The following is a 23,928-nucleotide window of genomic DNA, read 5'->3' as shown; positions in this document are numbered from 1 at the left end:
AGTTTAACCCAAGCTAAAGAATAAGAATGCACATTTGATCAGATACAACTACACTCACAATTTAAGATGCATTATTCAAATGTTTGGCGAAAGAGATGCATTTTTAATCTAGATTTAAACAGAGAGAGTGTGTCTGAACCCCGAACATTATCAGGAAGGCTATTCCAGAGTTTGGGAGCCAAATGTGAAAAAGCTCTACATCCTTTAGTGGACTTTCCTATCCTAGGAACTACCAAGAGTCCAGCGTTTTGTGACCTTAGGGAGCGTGATGGATTGTAGCATGGTATAAGGCTAGTTAGGTACGCAGGAGCTAAACCATTTAGGGCCTTATAGGTAAGTAATGATAATTTGTAACTGATACGGAACTTATTAGGTAGCCAGTGCAGAGACTGTAAAATTGGGGTAATATGATCATATTTTCTTGACCTGGACTCTAGCTGCTGCATTTTGGACTACCTGTAGCTTGTTTATTGAAGATGCAGGACAACCACCTAGAAGTGCATTACAATAGTCCAGTCTAGAGGTCATGAATGCATGAACTAGCTTTTCTGCGTCAGAAACAGGGAACATGTTTCGTAGCTTGGCAATATTTCTGAGATGGAAGAATGCTGTTTTTGTAACATTGGAAATATGATTTTCAAAAGACAAATTGCTGTCTAATATAACACCCAGATTTCTGACTGTAGAGGAAGTAACAGTACATCCGTCTAGTTGCAGATTGTAATCTACAAGATTCTGTGTAGTGTTTTTTGGTCCAATAATTAATAACTCTGTCTTATCTGAATTTAATTGGAGAAAATTATTGGTCATCCAATCTTTTACATTTTTAACACACTCTGTTAGCTTAGATAATTTAGAGGTTTCATCTGGTCTCGTTGAGATATATAGCGGAGTATCATCAGCATAACAGTGGAAACTAATTCCGTATTTTCTAATAATATTACCAAGGGGCAACATGTATATTGAAAACAACCTTGGTGTTTGGCAGGAAACAGTAGGTAATTTGACCTGGGATTTTTACACTGGTGGGGGGAGAAAAACACAGATATTCTGGATTCAGACAGCACTAAAGTTACCGACTAACCCTTGTAAATATTGAAAACAGCTGATGTCCCTATGAGAAAAAATGAACATCATAATCAGGCTATACTTGAACTGTATTTAGGCTATTGTTTTCCTGTAGGACGTTTTACAATTTTTTTTTTCTTGAGGAAAACACAGTGCTCCTGAGAAATCTAATCCTGTATGAATGAGAATGTCTGTGATTGCTGATATTGCATTATCCCATTAGTTTTTTTAGACTAACCTGAGCTACCACTTGCACACTAACCTTACATATTCTTCACTTTTCAATTGTCGAACGGTAACTGAGGAAAAAGTAGGCTAATATAAGAAAGTTAATTTAAGAGAGCCAAAAATGAGGATACATGTCAACTAAGATACATATATCCAAAGTTCTGATATGAAACTCTAGATGGAGCAGTCCAATAGGTCAAATTCAATCTGATATAATGACATCATCACACGAAACTGCTGATGTGTTCTTTTTGCATCAGCAGCCAAAGAGCTTGCTGCTCAACATTCAAATACTTGGGCAGTGCTTGCGGTATAGCTGTTGCAGTGTGTTACAGAAACCCTCCACCTTCCCCAGTTCCACCTGTGTAGATCTGCTTATATGGGGTTATTTCATATATGTAATGTACAGTAGCAGTATTTCTTACAAGCTCACAGCAGCATGCTGTGGATGTATTGGCAGTAGTGAGTCTAGATACTTGCTCTGCCGCAGCAACAGCAACAGCAGTGTAGCAGATCTATTCCACCAAGACCAAACACACATGTACATTGCCATGCCAATCCCTCTGAGAGTTGTTATGATAGAACTAGATTTCTCTGTTTGTTAAATAGTCACTTCTTTAAAATATTATTTAGTTTATTTAAATAAGGTTTTGATCATTAAAAAATCATTAAAAAGATGTATGATGCATGCAAGCACAGCACATTTCCTTCTGTAATGCCCACATTTAGAAAACACACACTCCCAACTCTTTAATAACATGCCCCATCCAAATTGGTATATAAAATCACAGACGTAGGTGATAACAAAAATGTAATTTAGGCAACTAGTCCCAATCCAATTATGGATTATTTTTGTCCACTCATTCTTCCAAATACCTTTTTTTGAGGTTGAGTTTATGACAATATAATTTGGCGGAACTATGCCTCCAAGCACTGTGTTTGAAGCTGCCCATTTTTTGCTGCTTTCTTTTGTTAGGATTTTCACTATGTTGTATTTTGCCATGAAGCAGGTGGAGCTAATCTATCTCTTTTGCCCTTCAGTTATGGTTTACTGTCCAGGGGACTGGACACAAGTGTCTCCAATAATCTCTTAATTAGGCGATGATGGACTATTCATTTAGTATGCAAAGCTGCAGATCTCACTGTTCACCGACCAAAGCCCCCTTTTGCTGTAGCGGCCGAGCCAACGCTAATGATCTCAGCAAGTGGCAGCAATCCATTGCAGTGCTACTGTGGGGTCACATTAATCTTGTGGGTGATCCATTTGATGAATGACCCTAAACTAGAAGTCCTAGCAGATTCCACCCTAATTACGCTGAGGGTGCGCCAACTGGGAGGCATTCGGGGACTCTTTGCAGACTCAGGGATGTGTCGCCGCTCTACAGGTGATTCTAGACATTGCTCCGGTGGAAATCCAGTGGACGCTTTGGGAGAGATGACGTCATGTGTCCTGGGGCTACCAGCCAGAGGTGAAGATGATGTATTGGACCCGTCCCTCCCATGTGCCACCTGGGCAAAAGCCTGCGAAAGTCATCAATCTAAGGGACATCCCGAAAAGGGGTCATTAGAGGCCTTAGATCTATAACAAGCTGTTCTGATTCTTTTTAAACTATTTGAGAGGTCTTTCACTACCGGATTGCTTTGCGGGGTGTTTTTGCCACTGGCGTTCAATTGTTTCTCTCTGTTGCTCTGAGTTGTGTTTGAAGATTGAATGCTCAGCAGGGAAAGTGTTGCATCAGCTGAAGTTCTGGAAAAATAAATAATACACCAGTGCTCTCTTGAGAGGCAAAGTTGAAGAATCTGTTCTCCTTGAGTAGATTCTAGAGTAGAAGTTTTAAGTCTCTCGGTCTCAATTATATTTTATGTTTTGTTTTTAAGTTTAGTTTCCAATCTAAAACTGGGGAAAAATCAGTGTTAGGTGTTAATATAAAAATACAATATCATACAAATCATAACATTAAAAAGTAAAAGTATTCATTTTAAAGGTGAATGTAGTCATCACAACTTTACGATATTTGCTAAAGATTACATTTAACAGTTTTATGAGTGTACATAAAAATGAACTTGTGACTGTTAAGTGATGGCAACAGTGATTAAATGTAAAAATAAAGGCAATTCCAGTAACAGCCAATGTCAAGCAATTGTCAAATGTAAATGAACACTAAAAATTTAATTAAAAAGTGAATTAAGACATCACAACATTATAATTTTCAGTTTGATAAATAGATATTCATTTTGATATTTGCTAAAGATTACATTTATATATATTTTTTTAAGTTTTTTTGTTTCATTAAAGAAAATTACAGCCAATGAACTAAACATTCATCGACAGCAGTAGTGACTCAAAGAAAAAGAGAAATAGTACAAATAAGTAAGAAGAATAGAAAGAAGACAAATACCACATTGTCAAATAATACAACAGGGTATAAATCAAGGTTATAATTGATTTGTTAAGTGTTAAATGACAGAAAGTGATTAACAAATAAATCACGTACACAATTTATATTCAACAATCAACCTCTATTTATCAAGCAATAGGCATTGAATAAACAAATAAATAAATAACATTCTGTTATTGGTTGAATACCCATGTAATACCAATATTGTGCATCACTTATTTGATCGATTTTACCTTAACTGTTATTGTTGAGCTATAAATGTGATCTTAAGACTGTCTTGACCCTCTCTGATTGATTCTTGTCAAATCAACTAAGAATTTTTTGTATATTTTTTTTTTGTATATGTAGATTATGATACTATAGTGCAATGAGCAATGTAACCTTAAAAACAGTCACAATGAGCTTTACCCTGCAATTGAACAATAGTCTTAACAATAGCTTCTGAGAGTTTCATTGCCATTCAGTTCTGCTACAGGAGTCTGAAGGATCTGTAGGAGAACCTTAATGAGAAGAAAAGCCTTCATAAGAGGGCTGATGTCTCCAGGGCAAAGCACGGCCTAGCAGATGTCCGCAGGGAAATACTTTGACCTCTAGTTTCTAGTAGCGAGATGCGAGACTCCCCATGGCCCCTGATGGTTATTCTGCCCGTTCTCTGCGGTTTGCCATGCTCTTTCTCTCCAGAGCTCTTGACCCCTTCAGAAGTCATTTGGATTCTCCTTCCCAGCAACCTGTCCTTTGTGACTTTTTATTTCAGCTCAAATTTGTCATTTCTCATTATCTTTTGGACTAATGACATAAGGATCAATAGGCTTTTACTCTTCCAATTTTTATCATGCCTGACTGCGGAAATCACTCATTATCTATTTTATGTTTCATAGAACACAACCATGCTTCTTGGAGATGTTTCATTTGTTTGTTTTCTTGTTGATTACACAGACACTGTTGACAATGTTACAAATTCAATCTCCCGGCTTTCCCTTTGCAGTCAACCGAATTTCTGTGTGTAGTTAAGCCCCACAAACAACACCGTTGCATTGCCACTATCAGACGGATTGATTTAATTGCATTCACATACAATAAAGTTAGGATCTAAAAGGTCAGCAGGAAATGCTGCAAAGCCCAAAGGAGCATTTATTTTAAGAAGCTGGTGAATTTAATACACATCTATCACTTTTTATCATCTAATTAGTCCTCTGCATGGCAGGCTGTTCAACATGGGAGGAAACAGCGGTATTGATTCGATAAAGGGCTGGTATCTATCATTTCACTTGTTCATTGACTGACTGCTCGGCCATTTCTGACTGTGTCTTTATAGTGTCAGCAAAGCGCTCCTGCTTGCTGCACTATTGCCTTACAAAATTGTTATCATCCCTCTGATGTCACAGGAATAAGAGTTTCCTGCATCAGTTGTAACCCAGCACATTTTTATCGCCCTGATGCAGTCGTGCATCTTGAGTGTACACAAAACTAAAAGCAACCAAAGTGTGTCATTTTCACATCCTGCAATTTGGCATACTCATAGAAGGGATGTGGAAACTGTTATATTGCTGACATTTCTAAATTCAAGGGCTTTATTTGAATGACTGCATATGTGCCAATATTACTGTGGACAAGATTATTTTTTTACCCCTTAAAGTGTTAGTTCACCTAAAAATGAAAAGTCTGTTATTAATTACTCACCCTCATGTCGTTCCAAACCCGTAAGGCCTCCATTCATCTTCGGAATGCAAATTAAAATTTTTTTGATGAAATCCGAGAGCACTCTGACCCTCTATAGACAGCAAGGATACTACCACGATCAAAGCACAGAAACGTAGCAAGGACATCAGTAAAATAGTCCATGTGACATCAGGGCTCAACCATAATATTATGAAGCTATGAGAATACTTTTTGTGTGCAAAAACCTTGCGCATGCTGAATGCAAACAATGCTCATTACATTGATTACGTTCTAGGCCATGCACAGTTTTGATAAGATAAAAAAAATCCCACGGCACACCACTACACGCCCAATAATTAAACGTGTGACATCAGAGTAGGTATTTTTGGTTTATATATGATCAGACACGTGCACATTTTCTGAAAAACAGCTCATATGGAGTTAAGGTTTTTGAAGAGTGACGGAGGAAAATTTGTATGTCATTAGAATGGCAGCATCTGAGACAGTAAATGAATCGCATTATGTTTTTGTCAATTTACAGGTTATAAACTTTGTTGTATCAATATGAGCAAAAGCTATATGAAGCTATATGGCCAAAATATCCTGATCCAAAAGATGAACCGATATGCACAAGATATTTAAAATGTACAAAGGTCTATTGTAACTAGACGCCAAATGCTAAGACTCTTCTCCACTCATTATTAAAAAATATTAGCCTTTATGGACAATGTTACTTGAGTAAAGAAAACGCTGCTCAATTTAAAACATCAGTTCTTTATTTACCCTTGTATTGCGAAGAAGTAGACGTCTGTATTCAAACTGCGTGTTGAGTTTTATTAGGTTTGACTGACAATTTGAGGATCCAATGGCGTTACGAGGTGTGGTCAAATGCTCTTTTGAATGCTTTTCATTGGTAAAATATTTGTAAAACCCACAAACAGACATAACGATGACAAACAGATCTGATTTAAAATAATAACGAAATATAGGCTAATTGAGATAGGACGTTTTGATCATTTTCTACGGCACACCAGACAACCTGTCACTAGTGTGTCGCGACACAGTGGTTGGGAAATACTGCTTTAAACTCTACTCTGTACTCTGTGCTGTATTATCATCTTAATTTGTCTCTACTGTCATCCCAGGACAAAAATGATACTGGAGGGGAAACTTTATTCTGTCTCCATAGGTGCAGGGAAATTCATTGGTGCTATCGGCTGATCATCAGTTTACACTGTAGGCCTTATAGATTTGCTGGCTTGTTCAGCCCTCTCCACATATTTCCATGGTTTTGGATGTGTGTGTGTGGTTTTTTTGTTTGTTTGTTTGTTTTTTGTTTTTTTGTGCCTCTGAGGCTGTCAGAGGTTGCCGTTTTCTCTCTCACTCAGACATTTCTGCCTTTGCCTTGAGCGCACAGCTTGGTGAGCATGTAATTTGTCTGTTTTGTTTGGTTTTCATTGGAAGGGAATGTTCAAGTATGATCAAGCAATAATAATGTCCAATTAAGAAGCCAATGGATAGAGAATAAATATTGCAGTTTAACCATATGTGAACGTTTTATGTTTGTCCACAATTACCTATTGTTAGCACACTGAACAATCTGTCTGCATATTCTTATTTAGCCAAATGTCCTTTCAATGTATTATCTAGGGGAAAATTACATCAGGGCTGGTTGGAAATGTAGGCAAAATTGCTTTAAGTTATATATATATATATATATATATATATATATATATATATATATAAACATCATACGTGCCTCAGTAAGCCTAAGCCTTAAATCAATAAGTGAACAATAGGACTTGTTGAGGTTGTAAAATCAAATGCCCAAAAGAAAGCAATGTTTAATGTGAATTAATATTTACCTGTATTGAGTGTGGAAGGCATTAAAAAGTAAAACTATTAATTATAAGAGCAAATATTGCATATTTGTTAATGAACAGTTATATAATCCTTCAGTTTCAGAGACAGTACCAGACAGAAGTTTCCCTAAAGAGAAACCGGTCAAACATACAAAGCCCTGGATGAACTTAGTCTTGCATAGTCAGGCCGTTTACAGATTTAAAGGCAAAGTCTGATTCACAGCCAAGCTTCTTCTTGCCAACATATGCCTACTTAGACAGGAAGAGACTGTGCAACCAGCATATAAGAATGATTTCTGAAAGATCATGTGACACTGAAGACAGGAGTAATGGCTAAATATTATTTACAAACATCATGTCAACTGGACATAGTATTTATCGTTTATGTTCTTTGTTAAAATTCATGCTATGCAGTTTATTGCAGTCAGCGTTGGGTGTAACTAATTAAGTAATAATAAATAGCCAGTATCCCAGTAATATTCATGCTAATAACCAACAGTTAACAGTGAGGAATGGACACTAAAGTGTTACCAATATTCTTGTTAACTTACCAACATGCATTTTAAGATTAGACTTCAAATTTTGATGTTAAATCCACTATTGTATTGTGTATAAATGTTCTACAGTCTACACACAGTACTAAGTTAAATTACATAAGTAACAGTAATAAAATTACAGAAAAAATAAGAGTAATCCCTTACTTTACTTTTTCAATGGAAAAGTAATTCATTTACAGTAACCAATTACTTATTAAAAAGCACAGATTTATGTCTTATTCTGCAAGACCTTATTCAAAGTCCTTAATCCTACCCAATTCTTAAACTTAACAACTACTTTACTAAGCCGTAATTAGGAATACCTATAGAGGCAAAAGTCATAGTTAATAGTTAGTTAATAGTGGGCATTGGACCCTAATCTAAAGTGTGACCAGAATATTTTATGTAGTTATTTGAAAGAATTAAAAGAACCGTTTCATGTTTATCCTGTATCATTAACTTGAGGTTGATGTAGGATTTAGAAAGTAATTAGTAATAAGTAATTAAATAATTTTTTGGAGAGAGTAATTTGTACAGTAATCTAATTACAGTACACTTTTGAAGATGAAATTAGTAGTAATGAATGACTTTTTTCGAGTAATTTACCCAACACTGATTGCTGTAGATCTTAGCGTTTATGCAGGCTTATAGACCAAACTACCATTTTCCCCACTCACCACTCAGAGCTCAGACAATTATAAGTCTGTTTCAAGGATTTTTGGCAGATTTCACTGGATTTCCCTTTGGGCCGCACGCCAGAAGCTTAGAGTCCAACTGCTAGCCGATCTCTTAAATATCCATGGATATTTAAAAATTAGTTTTCCTTCACTGTGAACTCTACATTATATTTTCTTGTAGCTTCTAGGCAGGTGCTATCTTTAAAAGCAACTTCAAAAAAATATATGTATGCATCCGAATTTCTGATCAAAGAAATGCATCTCCTACAGTGTGTGGAGCTGTATTTCCAGTGAGCAATTGCACCTAAGTTTGAGAGGTCATTTCCACATTGGAGAATGAGAACGGCAGCACTGCCACATCTAGATAGGTGGGTGCCCTATATGTAGGAAGAGGAGCTAGCTGCAGTAAAAGCCAGCACAACATGGTGTTTTCTTACAGTGTAGGTGCTGTAATGAATGTGAAGTTTGGTATCTTTGAGGAGCTCCAGTGCTGGCATGTGTCAGTTATAGTGTAAACACTCTTAAAATGCGTTATCTGTTTTGTTTGTTCTTTTTTTCACATTTTCACACCCTATATAATGAGGTGAGGGTGTTTCAGTGTTCATACACTGTAAAATTTTTTTTTAATTCTGTTCTTTTTGCATAAAGAAATTGCAGCTGCGGTTAAATATAGTAAAATGTTAACATATATTTGCAGGAAAAAAAATATACGTTTATAAAAATATGTTTCTAAAAATAAGTTTATAAAAATACGTTTATACCGTACCATTTTTCAACATACTGCTATTAAAATCTGTTTTGTACCTTAAACATAAAATTACTGCTGCATTTTCTGTAAAATAATGCAATAAACAACAAAATTGCCATAGCATAAAACCCTATTATGCATAGCTGCTAACAAAAACTATTAAGGAAAACGTATGAGAAAATTATGTAAATGAAATACCATCAAATGTGAAGTTTCACCCATGGGAAGAATGTCGGGTTACAGTTTTTTTTTTTTACTATAAATGAGATAACTGTTTCCTTTTACTTCTAAAAATGGTGCATTTAACTTACCTTATATGTAATTCTGGAACTATTACAGTTTTCCCCCATATACAGTAAGGGAACTTACTGATGACCAATTACCAGGTTTTACTGTAGTATTTTTACAGTTTTTAACAGTTAAAATTGTATGTTTTACAGTGTTTTTTTTCTCTACTCATTGTACAGTTCACAAGTCAAAGTCACCTTTATTTATATAGCGCTTTAAACAAAATACATTGCGTCAAAGCAACTGAACAACATTCATTAGGAAAACAGTGTCAATAATGAAAAAATGATAGTTAAAGGCAGTTCATCATTGAATTCAGTTATGTCATCTCTGTTCAATTAAATAGTGTCTGTGCATTTATTTGCAATCAAGTCAACGATATCGCTGTATATGAAGTGTCCCCAACTAAGCAAGCCAGAGGCGACAGCGGCAAGGAACCGAAACTCCATCGGTGACAGAATGGAGAAAAAAACCTTGGGAGAAACCAGGCTCAGTTGGGGGGCCAGTTCTCCTCTGACCAGACGAAACCAGTAGTTCAATTCCAAGCTGCAGCAAAGTCAGATTGTGCAGAAGAATCATTTGTTTCCTGTGGTCTTGTCCTGGTGCTCGTCTGAGACAAGGTCTTTACAGGGGATCTGTATCTGGGGCTCTAGTTGTCCTGGTCTCCGCTGTCTTTCAGGGATGTAGAGGTCCTTTCTAGGTGCTGATCCAGCATCTGGTCTGGATACGTACTGGATCCGGGTGACTGCAGTGACCCTCTGATCTGGACACAGACTGGATCTGGTGGCCACGGTGACCTCGGAACAAGAGAGAAACAGACAAATATTACCGATGCCATACTTCTAATGATGTAGCAAGTACATAGGGTGTTATGGGAAGTGTTTCCGGTTCCGGTTTACCTAATTAATGCAGCCTAAAAATCCTTTAACGGATTTGGATAATAAAAGCATATTAGTATGTTATGTGTATGCCAGGTTAAAGAGATGGGTCTTTAATCTAGATTTAAACTGCAAGAGTGTGTCTGCCTCCCGAAACATAAAACATATTTAAATGTGCAGGCTTACAGTATAAAGAGCTCAAACATCGTTCTTGATTTTAAACAACCTCCAAAAACCAACTACAAGAAGCTTGCAGGAACTCAGATTTATCAGGAAAATGAAATGCTTACTTTTAATGGATGCTCTGAGCTGGAAGCTGTATAACATGAGGGACGTGATGAATGGAGGGATCTAAAGGAAGGGGACACATCGTTCTACTCACAAGTCATCTGTTTGTTTCCCCAAAAGACATATGTCTTATCCTTGGAACATAATCATTAGCAAAAAATAATAAAAAATAAAAATCAATAACTTGAGATAAGTGTATAAATGAACATTTTGAGCATTGTTACTGTAAATATTGCTTTAATGCTTCTATTGAGAGAACTCTGTTGAAGAGGGTAAACAACAGATAAAGAAATGTCCATTGTTGAATTATTCAGCACACATACCACAAGAACACTGCTGAATTTCAGAAATCCGTGCATCAACCCATTCAATCATTCCTCATCTATACAGTCACTCCTGCAATCCGTGCATTAATGTGCTGTAATGTGCATTAAGGTAACTGTCATGAAGAATCACAGTGCTGTTGTTGCATGGATTAGTCCTGCATCTTTCAGGCCAGCAGAGAGCAGGCATGAGCTGCTCTTTATAGACCAAAGTTAGTGCTTCTGTCATAAAAATGTAGTCATAACAATATAAATGTGATATCAGATATAATCAAAGGAAGAAATATATTAAATGAGCTGCTGTAATATTCCTCTTATCAGTACTGCTTTCACTGGTGCTGGCATTACAGACCTAGCAGGTTTGCAAACACCCACTGACTGCACTATAACAGAATTATTTTGTTGTAAACGTAAGCTCTTAAAAAAAAAAAAAAAAAGATGATTGTTGTATGTTTTAAAAGAAAATCACGTTTTGAACATTCTACTCACCGTTTTTTTTTCTAATTATTTGTGTATTTCTTTTTTCAGTGCACCCCCAAACATTCTGCACGTCTTGATCAGAAAATATTTTCGTAATCAGACACTTTGAATATACATAAAATTTGAAATGAAATACAAATTCAGTAATTAAAGCCATAGTTTTATAAAAAGTTTCATAAATGCTATGAATATACTATATATTAGTCTATTCAAATTGTACTATTTTGTATTAGATAAATAATATTATTAGAATATTTCAATGATAAAGTAAAATAAATATTAATATTATAAATCGGTTTAAATATCAATATTAATCCGTTTTTTATTAAATAAACTTTCTGTTGAGATTTGTGTTAATTATTATTATTATTATTCAATAAATATAAAATAGATTCTATAGAAATGTATTTGTGTTTGTCTGATCAAATTACATGCGTCTAATGCTTTCCTCCCCTGTTATCTTGTAGAAAGCGATAGACGTAGCAGCAGTTTCTTACTGTAGTATTATTCTGGTTTTTGGATGAGCCCACGGCTGATGCGCACATCACGTCTACCAATCAACGCGACGCGTTACGACTGCGCGCTGCACTCTCAGCCACTGAGAGCAGTCAATGAATATTTATGGCGAGGCTGCTCACTCTCCAGCGCTCAAAGTTAGTGGATTAGCAGTGGGAGGATGACTGCGTGATACAACATCAGCACCTCTTTTGGATTAAGATCCAGCGTTTGCGCCGATTGCCTCTTGAAATCAGCGGTGTGAAGGACAGCGGTGTCAAAACTGCACTCCAGAAGCGGTATCGAGTGCAGACGTGCCCTGCACATCACTTCAGAGACTTTGCTATGTATTTGCCCCTTTTCTTCTAAGATGCCAAGACTTCCATCAGCATCAATACCCTCAGTCTACAACCGAGAGGGCTGCTCGTTTGGAAGAACGCCCGACCGCAGCCGTTCTCATCTGCAAGTTCATTCCGATCAATTGTGACAAAGGCTGTCAGCGTCGGAATAAGAAATCGATACTCGAGACGTTCTTCTGGAATTTTAACGATCCGTTTTCCTCGAGCGAAGCGCGCGGTGGAGAGCGGGATCCTCCTCGCACTTTCAGATGTTCGCGGTGTTGATGGTGACAGATTATTGTTGTTGAGTGTCCATGCGAGACTTGGGGTGGAAACATGTCTGGCCACTTCTCTGAGAGGGTCGCTGCTATCAGAGATGGCATTTTGGTCCAGCACTTCGGTTTTTACTTCTAAAGTGCCCCGGAAGATCTTATTCATGTTCACCCTGTCCCTTTCTGTCACCTATCTGTTCTATAGCTTGATGAGCTGTTACAACTCCTTCCAGTTCCAGGAGAACTACGTTTATCAGGGCAGGCTCGTGACAGAGGAGACAACTTTTGTTACGCTGAGGGAGAAACTTTACTCGACCTCTTCCCAGGTTTACCTCGACGAGGAGTTCGTCGAGAGTACGGCCACAGAGCAAACCATCGCCGTCTCGAGCGTTAGAAATAGCGTGGGGATCGACGAGAGGACAGCGGGATGGGTGCGAGCTCAGGCGGCTACAACGCGCTCCGCCGCCGCTGCTGCTGCTGGAGAGCCCCTGGAATTCAGCACCACGGACAGCGAGCTTCGGAGAGCGGTGAACTGCACCTCGGATTACGGGGTTAAAAAATTGCCACAAGCCATTATAATCGGAGTGAAGAAAGGGGGGACAAGGGCTCTGCTGGAAGCTTTGCGAGTTCATCCCGATGTGCGAGCCGTTGGGAATGAGCCGCACTTCTTTGACAGGAACTACGAGAAGGGGCTGGATTGGTACAGGTGCGCCCTTCAAGTTTTTCTGTTGTGTTGTTTATGGGTCAATGACGGATAAGGCTGTCCGATCACACGATAGCAATCTAGTTTAAAGTTCTTGGAAATGGCATTTCTTTCTTGACTTTACTTTAATATGCTTTTGAAGTAGTTTTATACCTATTTTTACCAAAACAGTTGATTTAATCTCAGGCAAAATGCTTATCGTTATTATTATTATTGTTAATATTTAATTTGCACACATATATACACACAGTATATAGGTCTATGTAAAATAGTCATGAGAATGCCGGAGACCCTCTCTGTTTTATGGTTTTCTTGTCACATGACAACAAAATGGCTTCCTTTATGACAGTGACTGATTTATGGGATTTATTTATTTATTTATTTATTTATATTTATTTATTTATTTATTATTTTAGTTTATTATATTATTATTTTTATTTGTTAATTTATTTGTATTTTTAATAATGTAAAACAAGAAAATAAAAGACAAACAATTATAATGAAAAATTATGCCAAACTGCTGATGCAAAAAGTAACAATTTAATCAGACATGAAAAAAAGGATAAAAAAAATGTAATTTAATAGATCCGGATAAAGCCCACATATCATCAACAAACATCTTGTCATTGACCCAAATATCAGGGTTAAGTTCTCTTTGCTTCCTTTACTATAACTAGCGCTTGCATTCAGAGATTGCAGACATTATTTACCATTACTGTATTTTTCTAAATGGTGTAGTAATTCATTAAAACACGCTTTTAGCAAAAAATGTCTTGATGATCAAAGCTTTTGGAGACATCAGATGATTGTACAGCTAAATGACAGATATATACACCCAATTTTAGTACAGTCATAAAATAAGACATAGTATACATCTTTATTTGACAAAAAAAAATTACAATCTTTTTATCAGGCCTATGTATTGCGTTTGAGTATGTCTACACTTACTGTAGACTTGGTCATTTGCTTTTGTTCCCCATTTTGCTGTTGAGAGATATTTTAGTCAGACAGTTAGTCAGTAGACTGATACATATGTGATGATTCAAATGCAACCGAGCTCCAGAATGCAGTGGATGCTTTTGTCCAGCTTTAACATAATTACTACAGCAGCATGACTGTTTCATTTCATGCTGAATTCATGTTCACAATCACTGCTCACTAGTACCAGGTGCAGTGGATGCACCGTTGAGTGCTTTGACTCCCAGGTGTGCTCAAATCACGAGGTGCTTACTCAGGTATATGTGTCCCTCAACATGCTTTGACTCATCAGCCTGCGATATTTCGTAGTTCACATTTCTCCACTCTGTTTATAATCTGAGCCAGTGCGGGTTATTACAGCCAGGCTGTTTTTCTTTGGATTGCTATTCTACATAGACCTAACATCATTCATCCGAGTGGTTGCCTATGGTGATGAGACGCTCATACAAAGAGTGTCTGAGGGGTAGAGAGTGAATGAGCATTAAGTCACGCTGCGGCGTGTGCTGGATCCGCTTGGATCTGCTAGCCTTGGGCTGTGACTCAGAGCTTTGGGGCCAGGCAACATCTGCCGCAATTCACTTCGGAGCAAGCAGAACTCGTAACATTCCTTCATTTGCCTGGGTGTTAATGCGAGCTGTTTCATTACAGTCATTGTGTGGGGCTCATTAGACCGGGGGATGACAAGCTTATATAAATAACACCTAAGAGTGCTTGTGTGTTTTAGTGTTTTACTGAGCCTAGAAAATCCCTTCAGTGGCCTTAAATTTGTATCCACATGCGCTTGGAACATGACTTAAAGCTTGGAGGAATATCAAATATGTAATGGACTACCATACTCACTGAAGGAAACAATATTACAAGTGCAATAACTGTCAAAAGTGAAGATGTGCAATACATCAAAGTGAAGCTAAACAAAAATGTACTACAAACAAACTGTATTAAAAAAAAAAATAATAATAATATTTGATATTATATTAAAAGATGGACCTTGAATTTGATGACATTACAACATACCCTTAATATTTGTGTTTTAATATTGGCTCATCAGATGCATGCAACTGATTTGCATTCGCAGAAGTGGCTCATTTCACACTTAGCTGTGGTTGTAAGCAGTGGTGTTCAACCCACTGACTTGGAGGACAAAAAAATCTTCAAAATATCTTCTATGTTCCACAAAAGTCATAAAGGTAGGAAAGGTTGATTTTTAGGTGGTTTATCCCCTTTAATATGCATAAGAAGGCAACTCGGTTTACAAATATGTTTTATGGAAAGATGCATAGACAAGCCGGTTTTACACTTTAAAGCCATCATGAATAAATATCCAGCGGTAAAGGCTTATTGAACTTAATTTGCTGGGCACCTGTATCAGGAGAAGTTAGGTAGTCTTTTCAGTCTTGAAATATAATGGTCCTCTTCTTTACAGCCTGAAGCAATGTTTAAAAGGCTTGTCAGGGAGGACCGGATGCTCTGTTAAACTCCTGTCTGCTTTTAAAAGAAGCCTCACTTTCACTGAGTAGGTAATGCGTTCCCTCTGTCAAATAATAATAGCTCGGCATCATTAGATGAATCGCACCACTGTTGGGGTCCACTTTTAGATTAAAGGAGTGTACGGAAGTAAAAACGAGAGTGTTAAAGCTGAAGTGTGTAATTTTTGCAGTGTTAAAAGACTCATATCCCAGTTTATTATGCAGAGACAAGCCATTTGTAGGGCAAAACACTGCTGTTTTTCAGCATTCCAACTCTTGAGTAGTGCTGGGTGATAATAGTTGACATTTTTCAATGATACAAGCATTCAAATATGATGTATATTATAGTTTATGGTTACTATGTGGTATTGCCAAAAAAGAAAAAGAAAAAAGAAATTGTAATAGTACATTTGCAACATTTTACAGGCTTCTCTGATCTGTTATTTATTCATTCTATTCAATAATCTCCCACACAATATTCAGAGCCGGAGATCCTTCGGCTATTTGACCTCAGGAGAGTTTTCCCATCTTTATGTCTGGTCGTGAGCCTGTAAAAAAAGGTGGCCTTTCAAGAGATAGCAAAGACTCAGCATTGCCTACACCAAGGTCTCTTCCTTGATGAAATGCATTCCGATCAATGAGAGCTGTACACTGCTGAAGCCCACGCATTGTTCTTTCCTCGTACAAGGCTACACAATGAAGCGCTCTAATTCCACCACCTTTTTATTCCCCGGTGACCCTTGTTTCCTGCTGGAGAGTAGAACTTCAGATATTCCCCTATTCCTCACAACATCTGTAGTTTAAAAGAATATTGAGAGGTGAGCGTAAGTTAAGCTCTATCAGCAGCATCTTGCATGGTTGCCCTATAGACTTGCAGTGTATGTGCAAAGCTGTTGGAACTGAGAGATGGAAAGCAATTATAGTATTTTGATAGTGGTCATCACTAACATGCCAAAAGATACTATTTGCAGATATTTCCTTAAACTGAATTATTCCTAAAAAGATATACTTCACACAATGATGAGAATTCATAATTTACTCAGCCTCGTTCCAAAACAATGTTAAGATACTATATTACTGTAATTTTATTAACATTTGATATATATATATATATATATATATATGTTTTAAATGTAATTTTACTTCAGTTTTTTTTAATTTTGGTTTGTGTTCTTGTCATTTATATGAGATCTTTTAATACCTTATATTATTGATATACTATTAGTTTTGTTAATATTTTAAATTTGTTTATTTTATATAATCTGTTTTTATTTCCATTTCCCTTATATATTTGATAATTTTGTTTTGTGTTCTTGTCATGTATACTAGTTTAATACATGTATTATTATTATCATTATTGTTGTTGCTGTTGTTGTTATTATAGTTTAAGCTAAACTACATTTAAATTGTTTTTTTTTTTTAAGAATGACAGCTTAATGAAAAAGGTTTTAAGTTATAAAACAATACTGTTCATTATGAATATTTGGTAAGTACATAGGCACTTTCTGGTTCAGATGCTAGTAGATCACATTCATAGTTAATGTGAAGAGCTGCACCTGTTGTTACTCTGACAGAACACCTGTGTGAACCTGTTGAGTAAAAATCCCCTGACACTTTTAAAAATAGCCCTGAAAAGTAAAGTTAGTTGGATAAAGCTCCAGTGCCACTTGTTTACAGATGCCATTTGCTTTGATGTTTAATGCAATGAAATGTATGCGTTTTTAAGTGTGGCTTAAGTGTTCTAATACGTTTAGGGTCACTGGGTGTAGCAAATCATCTGCGAGTTTCTAAGGAGTATGAACAGCGTACAGTGTTGATTCCTTCCTGTCAGAAGCAGAGGCGTGAGCCTCTAACAGAAGGAGCAAGTCGCAGATCCACTGCTGAGCGAAGCAGGACAGAACCCAAATCCTCCGTTTATCTCTTGTTTACCTTGCCTCAGCACGCCACGCTGCAGTTCAACCCGACTCTCTCCTCCTGACTGCTGGCTTGAAGCTGTGAGAGGAGATGGGCCGCCTACCAGCTCAAGCTGGATGCCATCTCTCTCCATACAGCCTAGCCCCTGCACCTCCATGGGACGCCCCAAAATCTGCCTGCTCCTGATAAGCTTCCGCCAAGGTGTGCAAGTACGCACCTCTGGGTACTCGGATGCCAACACGGCAGTCGTGGAATTAAACTTTTTAATTAGCAGCATGCCCCTGTGCCTGTCGAGAGCGAGTGGACCACTGCAGTCAGGTCTGTCTCATCCCCCTATTTCCACTTAATTAAATTCACCAGCACAAGAGAGCCCAGCGACTACAAGAGCTTCTGTCCTGGCACTTCACATGTTTATCGCTCTTCCTGTCATCCTTTGGCTAGGTGCGAACATCGTGCCATTCCAACGCTGAGATACAGTTGCTGACGGTTGAAAAATGGTGAATGTACTCACGCTAATACTTTGTTTTGACGTACTGATGATATGTAGACATCTTCCGGGATCCAGCTTTCAGGGTTGCACGGAAAGGCATGTGCATATTGTTTGCCCCTCCGGAAACAATCCCAGACAGCAGTCTTGACAGTTCAATTACATTTGGGATTTAAAGTCAAAGAGCATTAAGGTGTAAGTGTTCACATGGCGCCACAGTCTGTGAGAAAGGTTCTCCGTGGCCTAAAGAATCAAGGTGAAAAATGAGCTCATATTGTGGAATTTACTCAGAGGTCGGGCTTCCGGGTTATTCGAGTCCATTTCTTTTGCAGCACCGGAGCTGTACATGGAATCACCATGTTTTTATCTTTGAAGGACGAGAGAGGAAATTCCACCCGCCGTCAAGATTCTGGAATACATCTTTTTATACTCAGCCCTCAACACCTCGCTCTTTCTGACAGACATCCTTGCTACCTGCTGGGCTGAATCCTGCTAGAAAGTTTCTAAAGTGACGATCTTCATCCAATTCCACAAGTTTAATTCACTTACGCTAAGAATCTAATTTGTCAATTTAGTTTGCAGCCATTAAAATATTGGCATCGTCACACAATCTGCCATTAAATCACAGCTTCGTGTCTGTGGATGAGAACCTGAGTCTTGTCCTTGTTGCAAAGCTGATTTGGAGGCTGGTTAAGCTTTGTTGCTTTTTTTGTAGCCCCAGCCACTGCCTCAAGTATTAAATTATTTATTTTGAGCCAAAAATAAAGACTAAACTTAAGTCATTTGGAGCTTAAATGAATTCTCTCAGGGATTATTTACTTTCCACGGATTTGCCATGATGTGTTTCCAGTCAGAAGGAACAACGATTTCATTCAACAAAGAGCTGGTTTACAGCCATCTTAAAATTTCTCTGAATAAGAATTCCCTGGGACAAATAGGCATGTCAATCATACTTGACAAGATTCCAATTTTCTCCCTGCGTTTCCTGCAGCACCCCCTCCCTTTTTGCGTATTGGGTGAGTGATACAGTCTCATGACATGACCCAAAGACAAGCTAATGCAGTTCAGTCAGGAACTTTGACACGTTGAAGCCACGCCGCGACGGCAAACATGCGGCTTCTAGCGTGTCTCACGGCTGCTCCTCTGACCTGACATTTATCGTAGCAGGGCTTTACTGTACCTCAGAGGATCTGTAGGGATGAAAAAAGTCAGATTCCCTGCTAGGAATGTGACACATGGCTTCACCTGCATCTCTCTGTGACATCTGACAAAGTACACAGAAATCCTAATACACCATATGGCTCTGACAGATAGAGGATTCTAGTTAAAGGAATAGTTCCCCTAAAAGTGAGATGGCTGTCATCGTTTACTCACCTTCATGTTGTTCTACACTTGTATGCTGTTATTTTCCTGCAGGGATTTTTGAAGAATTGTTATGCAGCTCTTGACACACAAGAACAGTTCAGAAAAACAAAACAACAACAAACACCCTTATAATGTTGAAACCTGTTTTTGGAACCTGAATTTTGTTCATCTTTGAAAGACAAGGAAGATATTTTTAATGAAACCTAAGATATTTCTGTGCCTCCACTGAAAGCCCATTTACCCAAAATTATGATGTTTTAAAAAAGTTCATAAAGACATCGTACAAGTAATCCATATGAGTCAAACACTCGAATCCAAGTTTTGGGAAAAGACTTGATTTCTTTCTATGTAATATATACTGTATATTTCCAAGTGTTCTGAAGTCTGTTCCTCAGAGAAAGCTTATTATATGACTTCAAAAGACTTGAAATAAGTTACACTGGCTACTTTTACAATCCTTTATGGTGCTTTTTCTATATTTTTTGTTACTGACAGCACTGGCTCACTATGAACCTGTTTTGTGTGATTCTTTATGAAATTGTTCAAAGTTTCCAATGGAAATGATAACCCCATATGGCTTTGGACCAGTGAGAATAAACAGTGACAATGTAAATTTTTGACTGAACTATCCTTTTAAACAGTTTGCCAGGGGAACGCTAAATTACAAATGAAGGTTTTCTCCATTTTGTGAACAACTGAATCTGAATGAACAAATGAGAAAGACCGCTTTTTAGCAATGCTGCTTTGTGAATGATCTGTGACATAGCTCACACCAACCGTTTCTTCAATAATGTATGCAGTTTAGAAGATTGTGACAGGCTTAATTCAATTATGGCAGTGAGATGTGCTTACACTCCATAGGTTTGAGCTAATTCCTCTGTTAAAACCCCTGAGTCACTGTCACAAACAAAGACAAACACATTCATTGGCTTCCAGAAGCTTGTTTGCTGTGATTGTCCCATCGCCTTTGAAGTTTCTCGTTGCTTTCTGTTGTTTATTTATTCATGTGCTTTTCCTTGCCTGAAATCACCATGAGGTATTCAGCTAGAATAATTTTAGCATAGTGTGAAACAATGTAGGGATGGCATTTTGGAAGTGTAAACCGACTGCAACAGTTTCAACACACTGAGTTCTGGTGGTATTCTGTTCTTATGTGACTTTGAATATGTTTTTTAGGAACTTTTTCTGTGCCATTGTCTATTGAGGTTTCATGTTGCCTGCCATCAATTATATGCATACGCCATTAATCAAACACCACATGAGAATCTCCCACAATCAGCTCAGCTCACAATAGTTTTTATGCAGCAGCTGTCGCATGTGCCAAGTGTCCTTTGAGACCTGGACTAAGCTGATGAGATGAAAAAGGATGCTTTTAAGGATTATGTTAATTGCTAATTGGTGTATCAGAAGGTGATTGTTTTGCTGGGGTAATTTGGATTATTGGCATTTGAGATGTCAGTTTGGGCCATGTTTTGTTGACATGCTTTGCTTGTTCTATGCCTGCCTAGTAACAGTATAAATGGAAAGTGTTGCTTTTTATAATTAATTTAAACCGTTTAATTTCTTGACAATACCTGAATGGTAGTATTAGTAGTACCCCCAGTGTTTGAAAGGGAGTGAATTGGAGTCACCCCCAATTGCATTTTGTCTCATTTGTTAGTAAAATTAAAACTCTGTATTTCATTTAAATACCACATGTGAACTGTAGTGGACGTTTCTGGCTTAAATGAACCTGAAAATGGTTGTTGCACAGTAAGTCTTGGTTCTGGAAGCATTTTCTTCCCATTCATTTTCTCAATGGGAATTTTTTATTTTGTTTTAAATCCATGAGTTAAATCGACCGGATCTGAGATGAAAATGTACCATCTAAGTGAAAATACATCTCTATGAAAAATTAACTGCAAACCATTGAATCATTGTGCATGACATATTTAAATAAGCTAATATATCTATCTTTATATCTAAACAGCACGTTTCCAATATTTATAATAATCTGAAATGTTTCTTGTGCAGAAAATCAGCATATTAAAATGATTTCTGGAGGATCATGTGACACTGAAGTAATGATGCTGAAAATTCAGCTTTGCATAACATGAATAAATTATTGCTGTAAAATATATAAAAATAAAGACAATTTATGTACACTTTTATAATATTTCAAAATATTAAAGTTCCCCAGGTGTTCTTTGTTAGCCCTCTGTGTATTTATACCTCAGTGTTTCCCTTGGTCAGGGTCTGGTGTTGTCCCTTGTGGATGTTCCATGTGTGTTGTTCAGTTCTTTCCTGCTATCCCCTGTGTTTGAATGTACTATATTTTTGCCCGTGTCTCCCTTTGCCTGGAATTAGTTTTGTTTTGTTTGTTAATAAATGTTTTATGTTGCAATTGGATCTTACTCTCCATCTTTCTGAATCAGCCTTTCTTACAATATCAATCAATTACAACACTGACAGTGCTTCACAGAGTGGGTAGTTACTGCTGAGCTCTTGCATCCTGATTTGCTTGCTGGTCCATTTTTCTTTCTTTACTATTTATGATTCCTCACCTTAGCTTTGCTATTAAATATTTACATTTTTAAATTCAAATTAACAGCTTGAACAGAAACATACGGAGTAGTTTAATGACCTCTGAGCTCATAGTAGCTCATAGTATGTACAGAACATCTTGAAAGGTTTCTATAGAATTGTTGCAATTTTCTCTATGGAGACAAAGAATAGGAATTTTACTGCCAGAACCCAACTGTTACACTATATTGCACACCTCCTCTGTGATTATGCTATTTTTCAAGATTTCAAAGCGTCTTTGTGTAAAAGGAAACAATTTTGAATACCTGCAGTGTTCAAAATAAGGCACAAAGATGAGATTTCCTGTTTTTATGAGGCAAACTGGGAAATTCAGGGAGAATTATTCACTGGATAATGTACTTTAAATGATCTTTGTTCACCGTTGATCTTCTTTTAAATTCTCTCCCAGCTTTATTCAATTTAGTCCTTTTATTATTACACATTTTCATGATTTAAAACAACAGACAGAATGAAATCATGTGAAAGAAATAATAAATTCTCTCTCCCCTCGGACGTGCAGTTCAGGCTGTCAGCATGTTGCTGTATTGGTGATCTCCACTCAGTTACTCATGCCACACTTTTTAACGTGTTTTCAGTGACGCAGACTCTCTTTTCACGGCCATCCACCCCCATTTTTCCTCTCGCCTGCCTCTTCATATTTGAAAGCACCTCAACTCTGATTTACTTTTGTAATACTTGTGCATTTTTAAATTAACCTGAAAAAACACAGTCGGAAATGTGTTAAAGTTTTAATTGATCATCCCGATAAACAATGAACCCGGTTCTCTATTCTGCTCATTCAAGGTCACTTTCCAATGACAGCTTCCATATACTCAGTCCTCCGGTTGCTTTAAAAGGCCAGCAAACCATGAAAGCGCATCTGGGCAGAGGTGAGAAGGTAGCAGTGCTGTAACTAATGGGTTTATTTAATTTAATTTACTGCAGCAGCCTGGGATCACAAGAGCCATGCGGGCCGGAGAGAGATTGAGGTTGCTGTGGGAAAGAAAGAAAGATTAACCCTCTTTTTTAAAAGGGCAAAATTCGCTCTCATGTCATGCTGGATTTTCCTGCAGAGATATGGCACTGTATAACTTGGCAGAACTAAATGAATACAGGTTTGTGAATGAATGGGGCTCTCCAGTTTATTACTGACAAACCTCCTAATCAACGTCACGCTGGGGGCGCGCGACGGGTCAAGAATCGTTCAGAAATGAAAGATTTGTAAACATGTCCTCGGATGGATGGAAAGGAGCGTTTGCTGCAACGACTGCCACTCGATGCAAAACGCACAGATGCCTGACCATCATATGAGAAGGAAGCAGCCTGAAATGGCTGTGGTTACTGACTGATAGAATATCACGGTCACGGTCAAGCATGTGTTGTAGTCATTAACGCTCACTAATTAGGGACTCGCCTGTGATGCTGCTATTGTGCTTACGTGTCAGTGCATTTCTCTTTCGGTGCATGCTGTCCCCAATTAACAGGCGGAAAAAGGGAAATTTTCTGAATTCCAATCTGTGGAATGTAAATGAAGCAATCCCAGCAGCCCTTGGGTTTGCATACACTCTTAAGAAAAATGGTTCTAAACCGTACCAGAAAACGATTCTTCAGCTTGTAACAATAGCAGAATCCTTTTTGGTACTAAATACAGTAGATCCCTTTTTATAGGGTTCCATGCTTTGAAAGTGCTATATAGAACCTTAACGGCGCTATAAATAACCTTTAAATTATAGTTTTATTTTCTTTAATATTAGTATATTTATATCATTAATATTAGTTTTGTTAATGTTATTTGAATAAACTATTTATTGCTGTTTTTTTTTACCCCTCTATTTGCCTGGTCTTATAATATCTTATAGCTTCTATTAAGGTTTTCATAAAAACATCTACAACAGCATGTGTCAATTAGGTATA

The 23,928-nt window shown here is 37.5% G+C and overlaps 1 protein-coding gene across 1 annotated transcript in view; it reads left to right on the top strand.

Annotated features, from left to right (window-relative positions):
- The first annotated feature begins 11,952 nt into the window (after positions 1-11,952).
- The window catches only part of LOC132149894 (heparan sulfate glucosamine 3-O-sulfotransferase 4-like), a 99,571-nt gene continuing 87,595 nt past the window's right edge, over positions 11,953-23,928 (top strand). The window contains exon 1 of the mRNA XM_059559203.1: positions 11,953-13,245. Coding sequence (XP_059415186.1) covers positions 12,644-13,245 — 602 coding nt within the window. The 5' untranslated portion in view covers positions 11,953-12,643. The remainder of the gene's footprint in view (positions 13,246-23,928) is intronic.

This window comes from Carassius carassius, chromosome 1 (assembly GCF_963082965.1).
Source record: "Carassius carassius chromosome 1, fCarCar2.1, whole genome shotgun sequence".
Lineage (NCBI taxonomy): Eukaryota > Metazoa > Chordata > Actinopteri > Cypriniformes > Cyprinidae > Carassius > Carassius carassius.
The sequence above is the reverse complement of the archived record's forward strand: the minus strand, read 5'-3'. Positions and strand labels throughout refer to the sequence as shown.